The 13,274-nt window shown below is 40.3% G+C and overlaps 1 protein-coding gene and 1 long non-coding RNA gene across 5 annotated transcripts; one reads left to right on the top strand and one right to left on the bottom strand.

Annotated features, from left to right (window-relative positions):
* Positions 1 to 810: 810 nt before the first annotated feature.
* On the bottom strand, positions 811 to 13,039 carry LOC120815213 (5'-AMP-activated protein kinase subunit gamma-1). Of its 4 annotated transcripts, none has more exons than XM_078096551.1 (17): positions 12,937 to 13,039; positions 10,352 to 10,423; positions 8,976 to 9,169; positions 8,779 to 8,879; positions 8,377 to 8,582; positions 6,116 to 6,158; positions 5,622 to 5,731; positions 5,443 to 5,524; positions 4,718 to 4,776; positions 4,469 to 4,514; positions 4,322 to 4,376; positions 4,025 to 4,151; positions 3,543 to 3,708; positions 3,435 to 3,472; positions 3,129 to 3,275; positions 2,919 to 3,012; positions 811 to 2,643 (listed from the first exon to the last, which is right to left on the bottom strand). In XM_078096551.1, exons 2-17 carry the CDS (start codon positions 10,403 to 10,405, stop codon positions 1,967 to 1,969), a joined length of 2,199 nt encoding a protein of 732 aa, XP_077952677.1. In that variant the 5' UTR covers positions 10,406 to 10,423; positions 12,937 to 13,039; the 3' UTR covers positions 811 to 1,966. The 4 variants fall into 4 exon arrangements, with proteins under 4 accessions (XP_077952677.1, XP_077952678.1, XP_077952676.1 ...); XM_078096552.1 differs by having other exon boundaries at positions 8,976 to 9,143; XM_078096550.1 differs by lacking the exons at positions 10,352 to 10,423; positions 12,937 to 13,039 and having other exon boundaries at positions 8,976 to 9,271.
* On the top strand, positions 7,105 to 8,936 carry LOC144390178 (uncharacterized). The gene is made up of 3 exons (XR_013454251.1): positions 7,105 to 7,218; positions 8,361 to 8,505; positions 8,805 to 8,936. It is a non-coding gene; the product is annotated as an uncharacterized LOC144390178 (long non-coding RNA).
* Positions 13,040 to 13,274: the final 235 nt, after the last annotated feature.

The following is a 13,274-nucleotide window of genomic DNA, read 5'->3' as shown; positions in this document are numbered from 1 at the left end:
TTATTGCTGTATAATTAAAACAAGGTTGCGACTGGCGCTCATGCGGACATGCATTTCATTATTGATTAAACAGTTTCAGCATCATAGCGGTACACTGGCCTTCCATTGAATGCATTTTTTTTTAAGTTAGATGTATGATCCATGTTATGAGTTTCTTTGTAGTATTCTTCAAATGTCAGGCGTCCCGTCAATCCGCAGTGACGTCTGGCGCATTAGCAAAACTTACAAAGGTCCATTCATACCAAAACACTGAACAAAACACCTCAGGATTGACATACAAGTACCGTAGCTATTTGCCGGTAAAAGTATATTGAAGCTATTAATGTTACTAGAGGTTTAACACATCACTGGCTTAAAACAAATATTTCACAAAATGAGGCAAATAAATAGTTTTTATCACTAAACATAAGCATGAATAATTTGTTTGGTTTTATTGTCATATCACCTTTTCATTTAAACAATTTTTCTTACATTTTGTATAGACGTTTTATTCATTTGATATTTTTTACTCTATGAACTGTTATAAAACATAGCCCCCCCCCCCCTTGCCAGTGGCCCTCGCGCCCCCGGCCAAACCAAACCGATAAAAATGTGGTTTTCAACAGAATAATTTTACAGTGGGTTGTGCCATAACCCTCGGTTGGTCTCATCCCTAACCTTCTATATATAGTCAATACCCACTTACCTTACCCTGAACCCCTAACTCTGATCATCGATCTGCTTTGACGCTCAGAAATTGTGGGCCCTCTCATAGTGTGTGCAAGTCAGAAGTGAACAAAAAAGTGACATTTTACAAAGAAACAAAACATATTTTACTGTTTTAATACATTATATTTATAAAACACTTTCTATCAACTGAAAAAAAATACATGATTTGAGGTTCATACAGGACAGTTTGGAAACAGCTGGCCACATTTGTTTTTTAGCTCAGATTAAAGGGTTCGCGCAGGAACTATTTGCTAAACCTTTGGCCTCCAGAACCCGGCCCCAATTTGGCAGACATTAATGTTTGGATGAAACGGTAAAAGAAAAAGACCATTGTTGATGCAAACTGTCCTGTGTGCACCCCATCCCCCAAACACACACAGTAAATACAAAAATGGGAACACAACTAAACACATTGAATATTTGTACAGAACCATTAAAATTGTAACACCAAAATAACAAAACTTACATTTTGTTCCATTTCTCTATGAAACAGTCTCTACACAAGCTTTACATATGCAGTGATTGCAACATTTTTTTACATTATAACAACAATGTCATGTACAGCTCATAGTATGCCGTGTTTGAATAATATCTTCAATGAAAACTAATTGGTATTAATTGATTTCAACCTCTCTTGCTGAATCACAAGCTGCTGAAATGAAAGGCACCTTGAAGACCTGACAGACACGCACTTTTGTGGTACCACAAAAGGTATTGGCGTGTTCGGCAAATAAAAACTATTCCTGAAATAAATCATGTTTGATTCTTAAACTCTTTGTTCAGTAACCCTTCTACCGGTTGTATTGATACATTTTTCCATCAGTTAGTGTTTTTGACTTTAGAGCCAGACAATTTGGCGGCATCTGGTGGTGCCTATGATAACAGCAGATGTTCATTAGCAATAAAAGGCCGTACCAAGGTGCATTGTGGGCAGCGTAGGAGGCAGACTGAGGATAGCTGTCTATTAATATATCCGTCACAACAAAAATGTTTTATTTTTCTGGGAGAAAAGTTGAAACTGTTAAAGATCCATCATTGGCTCAAGCACATGTCACCTACCCGGTCCATCCCAACCCCCAGAGCAGCTGTACAATCACAGCACTGCAGCAACTCCTCAACGTTGTTCCTTGGGCCCGGCCCTTCCGGTCCCTCTTCCTTTTCTGTAGAGCAATGATGGTGTCAAGACGCTGCCACCTCGGCATTATCTACTGTCTCTTTTTCTGCTCCTCCACTTTTCTCCATCTCTTCCACTTCTTCTTTAACAGTCCCCTCCTTTTTCTCCTCCATGCATCTCTGCTGCCTCACTTTCTCTTTGTCTCCCTGTCTCCCCCTCCTCTGCGGTCTGAATCTCCACCTCCTCTTCTGTCTGTCTCTCTGTCTCCTTGTCTACCTCATTCTGTCTCTCTGCCTCCCGCTCCGTCTCCCCCTCAGTCGGTCTCCCTGCCTTCCCCTCAGTCTTAATCTCTGCCTCCCCCTCTAACTGTCCCTTTGGCGGTCCCTCAGACTGTCTTTCTGTGTGTCCGTCTGCCTGCCTTTCTGCATCCCCCTCCCCCGGTCTCTCTTCCTCCCCCTCTGACTGTCCCTCCGCATCCCCCTCCGTCTGTCCCTCAGTCTGTCTCTCTTCCTCCCCCTCAGTCTCTTCCTCCATCTCGCCCTCTGTTGGTCTCTGTGTTGGTACCTTTGACTGTCTCCCTGCCTGTCCCACTGTATCCCCCTCAGTCTGTTCCTCCCCCTCCGACTGTCCCTGTGCCTGTCTCTCTGAATGTCTCTCTTCTTCCCCATCGGTTTGTCCCTCTGCCATTTCCGCTGTCCCCCGTTCTGTCTGTCCCTCTGCCTGCCTCGCTGCCTGGTCTTGAAATGATCCGGGTACACATCCTGTCTCTGTCGGATGCAAAGCGGTCAGCTGGGAGGGGAGCGACTCCTTCCTCCTCAGACCTGCAGACAGACAGACAGGCAGAGAGAGAGAGATGGACACACATATAGAGACAGATAGAAAGAAAGACAGAGTTCAGTGTACTCATGCTCTTTAAGAGCTCGTCGGTCTTCAGGTCAGATATGAAGGAGCTGTAGATTCAATCATTATTATTTGGTTATCATCATGACCTCGGATTTGTTACTCAACAGCTCCATGAAAGTTTTTTTTTTTAAATAAAGTATTCAAACCCACATATCAACAACAATAAGCGTAATAGTAGAGCTTCAGTTTTCACCTGCAGGAGTCAGAACTAAAGCCTGCAGGATGTCAGAGAGAGAGACGATGCCGACAATACGAGAGTCCTCATCAACGACCACCAGCCTGTGAACCTGTACACGTGCACACACAAGTTTCACTCAACATATTATTTTCAATTAATGATGTAAACTATTTTCAGATGAAAGAGTTCTTAATAAAGTATCGGGTGAGGATGATTGTTGCTTACCTCGGCCTTCACGATCCGGTCCACGATGGTATCCAGTGTCTCCAGCTTGTTGCACTTCATGACTCCTTCAAAGTACTGGGACCTATGTCGGAGCGCTTGGGTCACCGTCAAGTCCAGGTTGTTGTAGGTCTTCTCTGCCGCCAGGTTCTGTAGATCCAGAGCATAGGATCAGGGTTCCTTCTTTAGACGCTCAACCCTAACCTGAGGTTGGTCCGGTTCTGTAGAATCCAGGCTTTGTAGAACGGGACCACCCTCAGGTTATGAGTTTGCTCTAATCAGGAATACAAAGTGGCTAAGTTTACTCACAATGACGTCAAACTTTGAGTAGATGTCCACGACTCTACCTGCAAACACAAGACACGATCACAGAGCGGACATGACATCGTACTAAACTGTGCTGTAGCCGACAGTTACCGTGGTGGTCGACGACAGGCAGAGCGGAGACGCGGCGGAGCGTAAAGACGGACAGCGCGGTGATGAGCGGCGTGTGAGGATGGATGAAGGCGATATTATCATACGTCCCCACTGAGAGATCCTCCAGTGTCTGCTTCATGAAGGCCGGCATGGGCATCTCACACACCTAAACACACGCCAAGTAAATTCTCCTTCCTGATAGATGTTTGAACTCTGTTCATTAGGTGTGACAGTAACACTTAGTCATTTCTGAAGCTGTCCAATAAATGTACTACTTCAGGGTTAGGGTTAGAATTATTCAGAAATATTGATTAATATTAGGGTTTAGCAATTTAGTATATTACCAAATGCCAAATGCTTAGTACAGAACATTTTACTTCCACATTTATTAGACCTTTATGTGAATGTACGTGAGAATTAACATGTTTTCAGATCTTCTGTCATAACATTGTATTATTATTATGTGTAACATGTGGACTCACAAAGAGCTGTAGGAACTTGAGGATCCTCTTGTGAGTCAGGATGTAGAGAGCGTTCCCACTGACCGGATCAATGACAGGCAGCCGGTGGATCTTATTCTTTATCAGGGAGTGGACGGCCTCGAAGATACTTGTAAGGGAGGGGGGGGGGGGGGGGGGGGGATGCATTTAGATACACAGGTCTTCGGGCAGCTCCTCATCTCCTATTTTAAGTCAGGACAATATCGATCTATCCAAGTGGGTATTTATTATTCAGTAGTGTCTGAATTCTACTCTGCATAAAGACACTCACACACTCACCTGGCACCGGGTGAGATGTGGACCAGAGGTTTAAAGGTCTCCTGGAGGTAAAGCTCTGTTAAGATGGGTTGATATGAAACAGGTCATGATGGAGTGGTCACTGATGGCATCACTGACACATGAGGAGATATGAGGGACTAGGTTTACCTCTCCACGTCTCTATCTTATGTTCCTCCAGCTCGTAGATCTGAACCTGAGGACACAGAGCCGACAAACACACTTCTAACTTTCTTCTCTTTCTCATTTTGCAAGTGCAAACATTGAATATACAGCTACAGCTGCTTAGCATAACTTAGCATAAAGCTAGCCTTGCACTATCCACACCTTTAAAAGAATGTTACCTGGACTACAATGTGTGTGTGTGTGTGTGTGTGTGTGTGTGTGTGTGTGTGTTACCATGGGGGATTTATAGTATCTGGTCAGGATGTTAATAAAGTCTGTGATGGTCAACATCCCTGAAACAGAAAAAGACATTTTATGGACTAATTCGCACCAGGGCCACAATTAAAATTTCCAATCGCTTGGCACTGCCCAAAATTGAATAATGAGTTTTTAAAAGTGCATTCCATACTTTTATCCGTGCAAACACTTTAAACAAATATGGTGCAGTATTCCCTTCATAAATTAGCAGTTCGAATATTTATTGTAAATGTCAACCTGAATTTAATTTAATTTAAAATGTAAAAAATGAAAGTGAATGTAATCAAATTAAATACAAAACCAAGGATATTTGCCACGGCATTAATGTTTGATCTGGATTCATAGCATTCATAACATTATAACAAGTTAAAATGTATAAATCTGTTTTGTTTTTGTTTTATGAACAGGTACCAGCAGAAACACGTTTCTTTGATCCGGGAGCATCTGTCAATATACTATCCATGAATCAGTAACCCATCCATAGATAATTAGTCTCTGTGGATCGATAACCTATGTTCAATAGCAGGTCACCCTGTTAGAGTAAGGTGGTCCACCACTAATGACTCACTTTTTAGTCAGTGAAGTGTGTTCGTTCTGGATTTATTAATTAATTAATGTGTTAACATGCCCAGACCCATTTCTAATAATCATAAATATCTTAAGAGCCCATCTCAATCAAGCAGTAGCACACACTCTCTTACCCACAAAGCTCTGCTTCTTACTCTCCCACAGCGGAGCAGCTCTCACTCCATTTGCCACCAGAGCAAAAAACGCTTTTTTCACCTGAAACAATAAACACAAAAATAAGTTTTATATATATATATATATATATATATAGATATCCCAAAACTCAAATATGGAGTCTCACTCTCTGTCTCACCTGCAGCGTGGTGTCAAACACCACCAGTTTAGAGCTGGTGGGGATCAGGTCGTAACATTTGTGACACTTCATGAAGCGCATGTAGATGTCTCTCTCTGACTCCTCTGAAGCTGCGCAGGAAACAGGGAACAGGGACCAGCGTGATGGAAGGTAGATACGACCTTCCATCACGCTGTAAAGACTTGTAGATGCAGCTTGGCTCCTCCCATTTCCTTCTTTACAGAACAACATGAGATGGATGATCAATAAAGAGATCTTCACTAATCAATGAGATACTTTAACCAACCTGAAATGATATGGTCACTCGTTGTTTAGATTTGTTTGCCAATCAATAGGATATGTTCACTAATCAATAAAGCCGTACGTGTTTTGTTTTCATGACATGAACAGAAACTGGTCATGAGATGAGACAATAATCAATCATCCGATTGAATCCTAAAATATCATCATAAAATACATAATTATGATCAAAGTTAAAAATATGACGGCCTCACCGGGATCCTCGGGATCGAGCTGCTCGGACATGCTGCCTCCAACCTGCCAACAACAACAAGAAACACAAAACGCATCTTTACATCATAAATGTTGTGCTTAGTTAAGGGACATACTTCACATGATCTGTTTTAAATGTGTCACATGACGCTCATAATGTAAGTGACGCACTGTAGAGTGGGGTTAGTTAGAGGGTTAGGACTATTCCGTTGTCGGGGTTAAAATTCGTAAGCGCAGACAGCTCGGTGAATTTCACCACTTACAGGAACTGCGTCTGGATGACAGAGCATGAGTATAACCGGTTGATGTTGAAGTTAATAAAGTTATAATAGCATTATCTTTGTTCCGCTTTCAAAAGGACAAATAAATAAATCTATACGGCGCAAAACTCTACAGGACAAATAAACAGAACTCTACAAAACTACATCTGTTCTCACTGAAGGAAACGCTTTAAAATAAGTTTTGTTCCTCTGTTTGGACTATTTACTATAATGCAACTTTTGAGGATTCTTCAGGTGCTTTAATATAATTACGAGTACAAAAGAACAGATTGTGACAGCTGGAGAGAAATAAAGACCCTAATGTCCTAACTTAATATTTCTGCACAAATATCAATAAAAAGGGTAACAAATGATTTGAGCTGTTATTGTTGCACCAACCGCCCTGAAATGTAGAAGTAAAATATACATACGTATATATATATATACGTATGTATATTTAAAATTATGTATATTTAATAAATTACATTATTCAAATGATTACACATACATACATATATAAATCTATTAAATTACCCTTTTTTTGGGTTATCGGGTTATCAGTTCTCCATGATATCGATCACAGCAGCCTATCATTAGATGTACGAGTGATCACCATCATCATGACGTCACAGCGTCTTGAATACAAATCTGACGGATTAACAGCGATTTATGATTTGTTGCTGGGCCATGGAGGCTACATGACGGAGGTTAGCTAGCACCTACTTAACAGTCTCCGCTCATTAAACGAGGTCCTTTTGAGAAGATTTTGGTCTCTGGGTCTTCAGATAAAATCCTCACGGCTCAATGTTGTGTCTTTGTCCCGGTTAGAAGGACCTGAGCTACTGGTAAGCGATCGTCTTCCGTCGGTAAAGATCGTCGCTGTCCGCCCATCGGTTGTTGCAGGTGTTCCACCGGTAACAAGCTAACAGAGCGGACGACACGCTGCACTTCCGGGTGGATGTTTCACAACAAAAGCATACCTGAGACGACGCATTGTTTTTCACAAACGGATACAGGATTCCGCTTTGGGGTTTTTACCACGTGAAAGTGTTTATAATACAATGTGCCAATAAACTTGTACAAGTAACATTATTGTAACCAGAATACATGAATAATTTGGTAGAAGTAAAGTATTACCATACCACAACCACAAAATAATCTGATGCATTTAAAGTATTTCTACCGCAATGTGGAAATTATGTAGTAAAAGTATTTCTACCACAATGTAGAAATAATCTGATAGAAATAAAAGTATTTATACAACGATGTTTGATCTGGTACAACTAAAGCTATTCAAACCACAATGTGGAAATAATCTGTAATGAGGAAAAGTATTTATACAAATCTGAGAAGTACAATATTTCAAATGTTTCTGATTCTGATATTGTTTTCTAAATCAGCGTGAAATGAGTTATATTTTATAGTTATACCAAAAGTACTTGACAACAAAAATGTTTTAATCTGATTTAAAATGAAGAACACATGATGATTAAACCAAACATCTTACTGGAATAAAATTACATCTCAATAAATTATTAGCATATTTTTGTAAAGTCTCGTTGTAACAAAGACATAGAGGACATTTAGTTACAATGATGACCATTGGATTGGTAATTACTAAACAAAGTTTGGTAAATTATTTTTTTTCCTTTATTGCATCTCGATCTCACAAGAAATTCATGAATCCCAGCTTGTTATACGAGAAATATATAATTACCAGCTATCAGCAGTTATTAAAGATTTACGCCAAAGGAGAATATAGTTATTAAAAACAACTTTAAAGGTTAAAAATATTTTATAAAATATGATTTTATATTGTTATATGTTTTTTTAAATTAATTATTTTTAATTAATGTAATTATTACATCAGATAAAATGTTATTGATGAGAAAGGACTTCACACGTCATAAAGATTCACATTAGTTTTCTGTTAATTCACTAATTAATGAAAGAATTAATCCAGTAATTTATTATTGGATTAATCCAGCAGATGCTGCACTCACCAGCCTTCTGACGGGAAGAGGCGGAGCCACAGCAGGAAGCTGTAAGCAGGAGGAACAAGAGCACTGTTTTGTGTTGGGAGGAGAGGAGAAGGAGCGCAACCTGGTCTCCAGCCGCCTTGGCTCCTCCTGGTACATCTCCAAAGGGAAAGCGCTCAAATTCTGATGGGGAGGGACACACGGGGGGGGAGGGGAGGAGAGGGGAGGGTCTGGGGGGTATGGGGGTGATGGTACTCTGATAAAAATACTACTACAGACTAATACCAACACAAATACAGACTAATACTAACCCGGATAATCTCTGTGTGTATGTCAGCATTGGGTTGTATGTGCATGTGTGTATGCAATTTGGGTAAAACAACAGCTAATATGAATTGTTGTTTTTAATAGTCTAAGCACACGCACCTCGGGCCTTGTCTTGCTTATTGCAGGTGAACAGTTTGATGCTGACGGGTTGCGGTTTTGAATCCCTGGAGGTCGACCTGAAGATCCCACTGAAGCTAAGCCTGACACACACACACACACACACACACACACAGTTATGATCTTCTTCTACTGCTTTTGCTGCAGACTGTAGCCAGGTGTCTAAGGTGTGTGTGTACCTGCGTGGAGTTTTGGGTGGTGACTCTAGCTGGGGAGGTCCGATCTGGTTGAGGAAGACGGTTTTAGGGTGGCCAGGATTCACGTTGAAGCTAGAGGTTCTGGCCCGAGTGGAGCAGGGGCTGGAGGGTCGCCTGAACGGAGCCCTTTGGAAAAAGCTCAGAGGGGGGCTGGTGGAGAGGAAAGGAGCCTCTAGCTGCAGGCCAGGAGGACACATTACAGTGTGATGGCTGTATGCAAGAAGCTGTAACCAAACATTTTCTAAAGAAACCCAACATAGATCCAGATGGGATGCCATCCCAAAGCAGCAGTGGCGATGCACGGGGCAATAGGCTACATGCTGGTGGAGCCTGAGGGTGGATCTTCACCGAATTCTTTTTATTTTTACTTAAGGAAATAAGTTTTGCTGGTTTTCTCTCAACGGCGGCTTTCTTTTCCTTTCATCCATAAAGGACAGATTAGTGGAGTACACAGTAATAGTTGTCCTGTGGACAGACTCCGTTCCAGTTACTATCGGTCTATTGGTTGCTTCTCCAATTTATTTTCTCCTTGTCCGGCTGCTCACTTTGGGTGGAGGGCCTTCTCTTGGTTTGCGGTTGTGCCATATTCTTTCCATCTTGTGATGATGGATTTTATGTTTCCCTGTGAAATGTTCAAAGCTTGGGATATTTGCTTATACGCTAACCCTGCTTCATACTTAGCTACAACTTCATCCCTGAGCTGTTGGGAAGCTCTTTGGTCTTCACGATGCTCTTTGTTCAGTAATGCTCTTTACTTGACTTTCTGAAGTAAGGCCTTCACTCAACAGATGTCTTATTATGGCTGTCAATAGATTAAAAAAATGTACATAATTAATCTCACATTTAGAAATGAATTAATCTGGATTAATTGCGATTTAAAATGTGTTTTCCTTCTAAAGACCCCATTGTTTTTTTTTTCTTCTTTTAAACAAAAAAACACACACATTTGTTCTTCTCAAAGGCAGAATTCCACCGGGTGCAACCAGCAACTCTTCCTGCTGTCCTCTCAACTCTCCATCACCTCTTCCAGATGGACTATTTAGTATTGGGCCATTACATAAAATCCAAATTAAATACATTTGAATCTGTGGTCATAACATGACAAAATGTAGAAAAATCCAAGAGGAGTGAATATTCATGCAGGGCACAGCATTTATATCTAGGTTTTATAATTGCTGAATCTTTATACCCTCACCGGGAACGAATGAATGCATACGTTTGTATGGTGGTATATAGAGATGGTAAGTAGTCAAAAACGTGATATGTATTTAATCCTTGTTTTTAATTTAGAAGTTGACTTGCTGCTGTTCTGCCTATTTTGCTTTCATGTTCTGATTAATTTAAGACTTTGTTTTTACCTTCCTGTTGCTGTCCTTCTCTGCTCGATCATCATCCCCTTCCAAGAAAGGCATCGCGAACACAGTCCGGTCCTACAGAGACACACACGGCTTAATAATCACATTCTGCATTTCATGTTGGTCCTTCTGTCGTTTAAATGCAATAAACATCAAACTATAACTTTAGAAATGTTTGTGTGTCAGTTTATAAATCAGGTCACTATGCAGGGTTGTCAAACATGTGACCTGAGGACTAGAACCGGCACAAGTACAATCGCAAACACTGGACGACTTTGTAGAGTGAGACCCTAACCCGTAGAGGGGTTGTTCATTCCTATTTGCCAATTAAATGTTTTGTTAATTCCTTCCTGAATGTTGTGCTGTCCTAATAGGAGCCCCAAGCCATATTTGTGATATGATAAATCCCACGTGATTACCTAAAAGCTACATGACACAACAAGCAGACTCCCTGTCACAGACAAATGAAGTAAGTAAATGAGAGGCATAGGTAATCACCTCAAACACCTGCATTCATCTCAAGCAGATGGAATCACCTCAAACAAATACAATGATCTAAAAGCTGCATCCAACTCTAACAGATGGAATCATGTCAATCAGCTGGAATGCGGAGTTCCTGTGCTGGTTGGAATCTGAGCTCAACCACTGTGGACTCTCGTCTGTAAGCGTGTTTCTGATAACATCATTGTGTCTTTGTCTGCTGGCCCCCTCGCTGCCCAGCAAGCACTCAGAGTAAAGCTTGTTTGCATTTAAATGTGATATTGAAGAGGAATACATAGAGAAACAGGTTTGTTTTTCAAAGTCAGTTAATCCGTTCCGTTGGAACGTTTGACTGGTCAGGGTTAAAACCGCTGACTCAGTGGAAAGGTTCCTCTCCGGTTGCATCATGGAAGAGTGTTGGGGGTAAACATTGAGGCCCTATCAGATAAACATCTGCTAAGACGACAGGACCCTGCAGCACTGAAGATGTGTTTTTCTTTTTTTTTGACTGAGATTCTCCAAAGGAATTCCAGAAAAAAACTGGAGTTCACAGACTAAAGAGTCCCTTCTCTGAGGGTTAGAGCTCATTGATTAATATATTATTGATACATGGATTATTGATGAATAGAATATTGATAGATGGATGAATTATTGATAGATGTATAGACTGTTTATGATGCTCCTTGATCCTAGAAACATGTTTCTGCTGCTTTTATCTGAATTTCATGGTTAGACCCTAACGGCTAGTTTGGGAAGTGATTGCACAATACACAAATTTTAAATTAATTATTGAATTTTTCCCATTCAATTTGGCCATGAAATCAATTAACCCTTCAATTACTAAATTGAATTGTTGCCCAGAATTATGTCATATATGATATATAATACAATAACAAACAATATAATGTATAAAATATTCCGATATAAAAATATATTTATATAAATGTTGAGTAGATCCACTGCTCACTATGAAATGTGATAAACATTCAGAATAGGAAGGGACGACACTTTGACGTATTTAACCAAACAACCACAAATATTCTTATTGCACCACAGCGGTCCCTGTGCTCTGGGCTGAGATGATAACAGATTTGTCCTCCAAACATTCCTTCAAATAAAGGCTTCTGGCTCTCCAGCTCTCAGCTGTTAGACCTCATCAACCCACTAACAAATGTTGCCCCCCCACAGAAACCCAGCAGCTCCCAAGAACCTCAATGCAAAGAGAAGACAACAGCAGCTTCTTTAAAAGGGAGTCTTTGAACGGACGTTTGATTCCCAAAGAAAGGACGGAGCGGATGCCGAGTTAAACGTGACTTGAGGAAACACATATAACTCTGGTGGTGTCTGGCACAGTTAGCTTAGCATGTGTTTCATGTGTATTGTTTAACTAGTGATTGTATGTGTATGAACCCCAACCCTCCTCTCAATACTGCATAAACATTCCTGTATAAACCTTAAAATGATTTTCTCTTAATGAGTGAACATCGATTATGAGACGTGAATAATAAGCTCTGTGGGTTCCCAGTTATTTATCTTGTGAATTCACTTTTCAATAATTATTCATTCTATTGTCTATGATTTAGTTTCCCACTAGCTAGTAACCAGACATGTTGCTAAACTGAGCCCAACACTTAATTAAGACAATCCGCAACAGAGCGTCAGACACAAGTAACTCGTTGCATTGTGAGTATTCCTTTAGTGAAGATGTTTAGGATGATAATCTTAAATAACGAAAATCTGTGACTATCACAGTAGTCCTTGTTGGGTTGATGAAAACAAGTACAAAATAAAAATTAAGTTTTGCTGAAAATCAACATGATCAAGAAACAATCCATCTACATGACCAGTAAATAAGATCTATCGGACAAGATCAACTCTACAGAAACACATTAACAGAAAACAGTGCGGTAATATTTCAATCATCATAATCATTATAAACATCAATATAAACTTAAGATGAAATCATTTTAAAATTTTAAATCTAATAAAATAAAATTCAATGTGAGATAAAGCCATCATAATGACAAAATAGTTTGTTATTAAATGTAAAGCTGGAACCAGTTTTTAATGGTGATGTCTTATTGTTATTGCATAATATATTAACGTACCTTTTTGTTCTTCAGCTTCCACAAGTCAATAATGAATAAATGAGTTTACAGGTCACTTTCACTCCGCTTACTCTGTATTTCCCTGTCCGTCACAGCTTCTCACACCTCCCTCTTCCCTCCCTCCTCCTCCCTTTCTTCGTCAGATTGAGTGCTGATAGCAGCTGTTGATGGAAGTGAAGCTCAGGTGTCTCTCTCTCTCTCTGGTGGTCCAAGAGAGGTGAATTGTTTGATAGAGTTTTTCTATCTGTGATTTCGGGTTTTTTCGGTGTGGTTCTGGTGTGTGTTGTAGTGTGAATGCGTGGTGGTGTGTATGTGTGACTTTTCTTTCTGTGTGAGTT

This window comes from Gasterosteus aculeatus, chromosome 21 (genome assembly GCF_964276395.1).
Source record: "Gasterosteus aculeatus chromosome 21, fGasAcu3.hap1.1, whole genome shotgun sequence".
NCBI lineage: Eukaryota > Metazoa > Chordata > Actinopteri > Perciformes > Gasterosteidae > Gasterosteus > Gasterosteus aculeatus.
The sequence above is the reverse complement of the archived record's forward strand: the minus strand, read 5'-3'. Positions and strand labels throughout refer to the sequence as shown.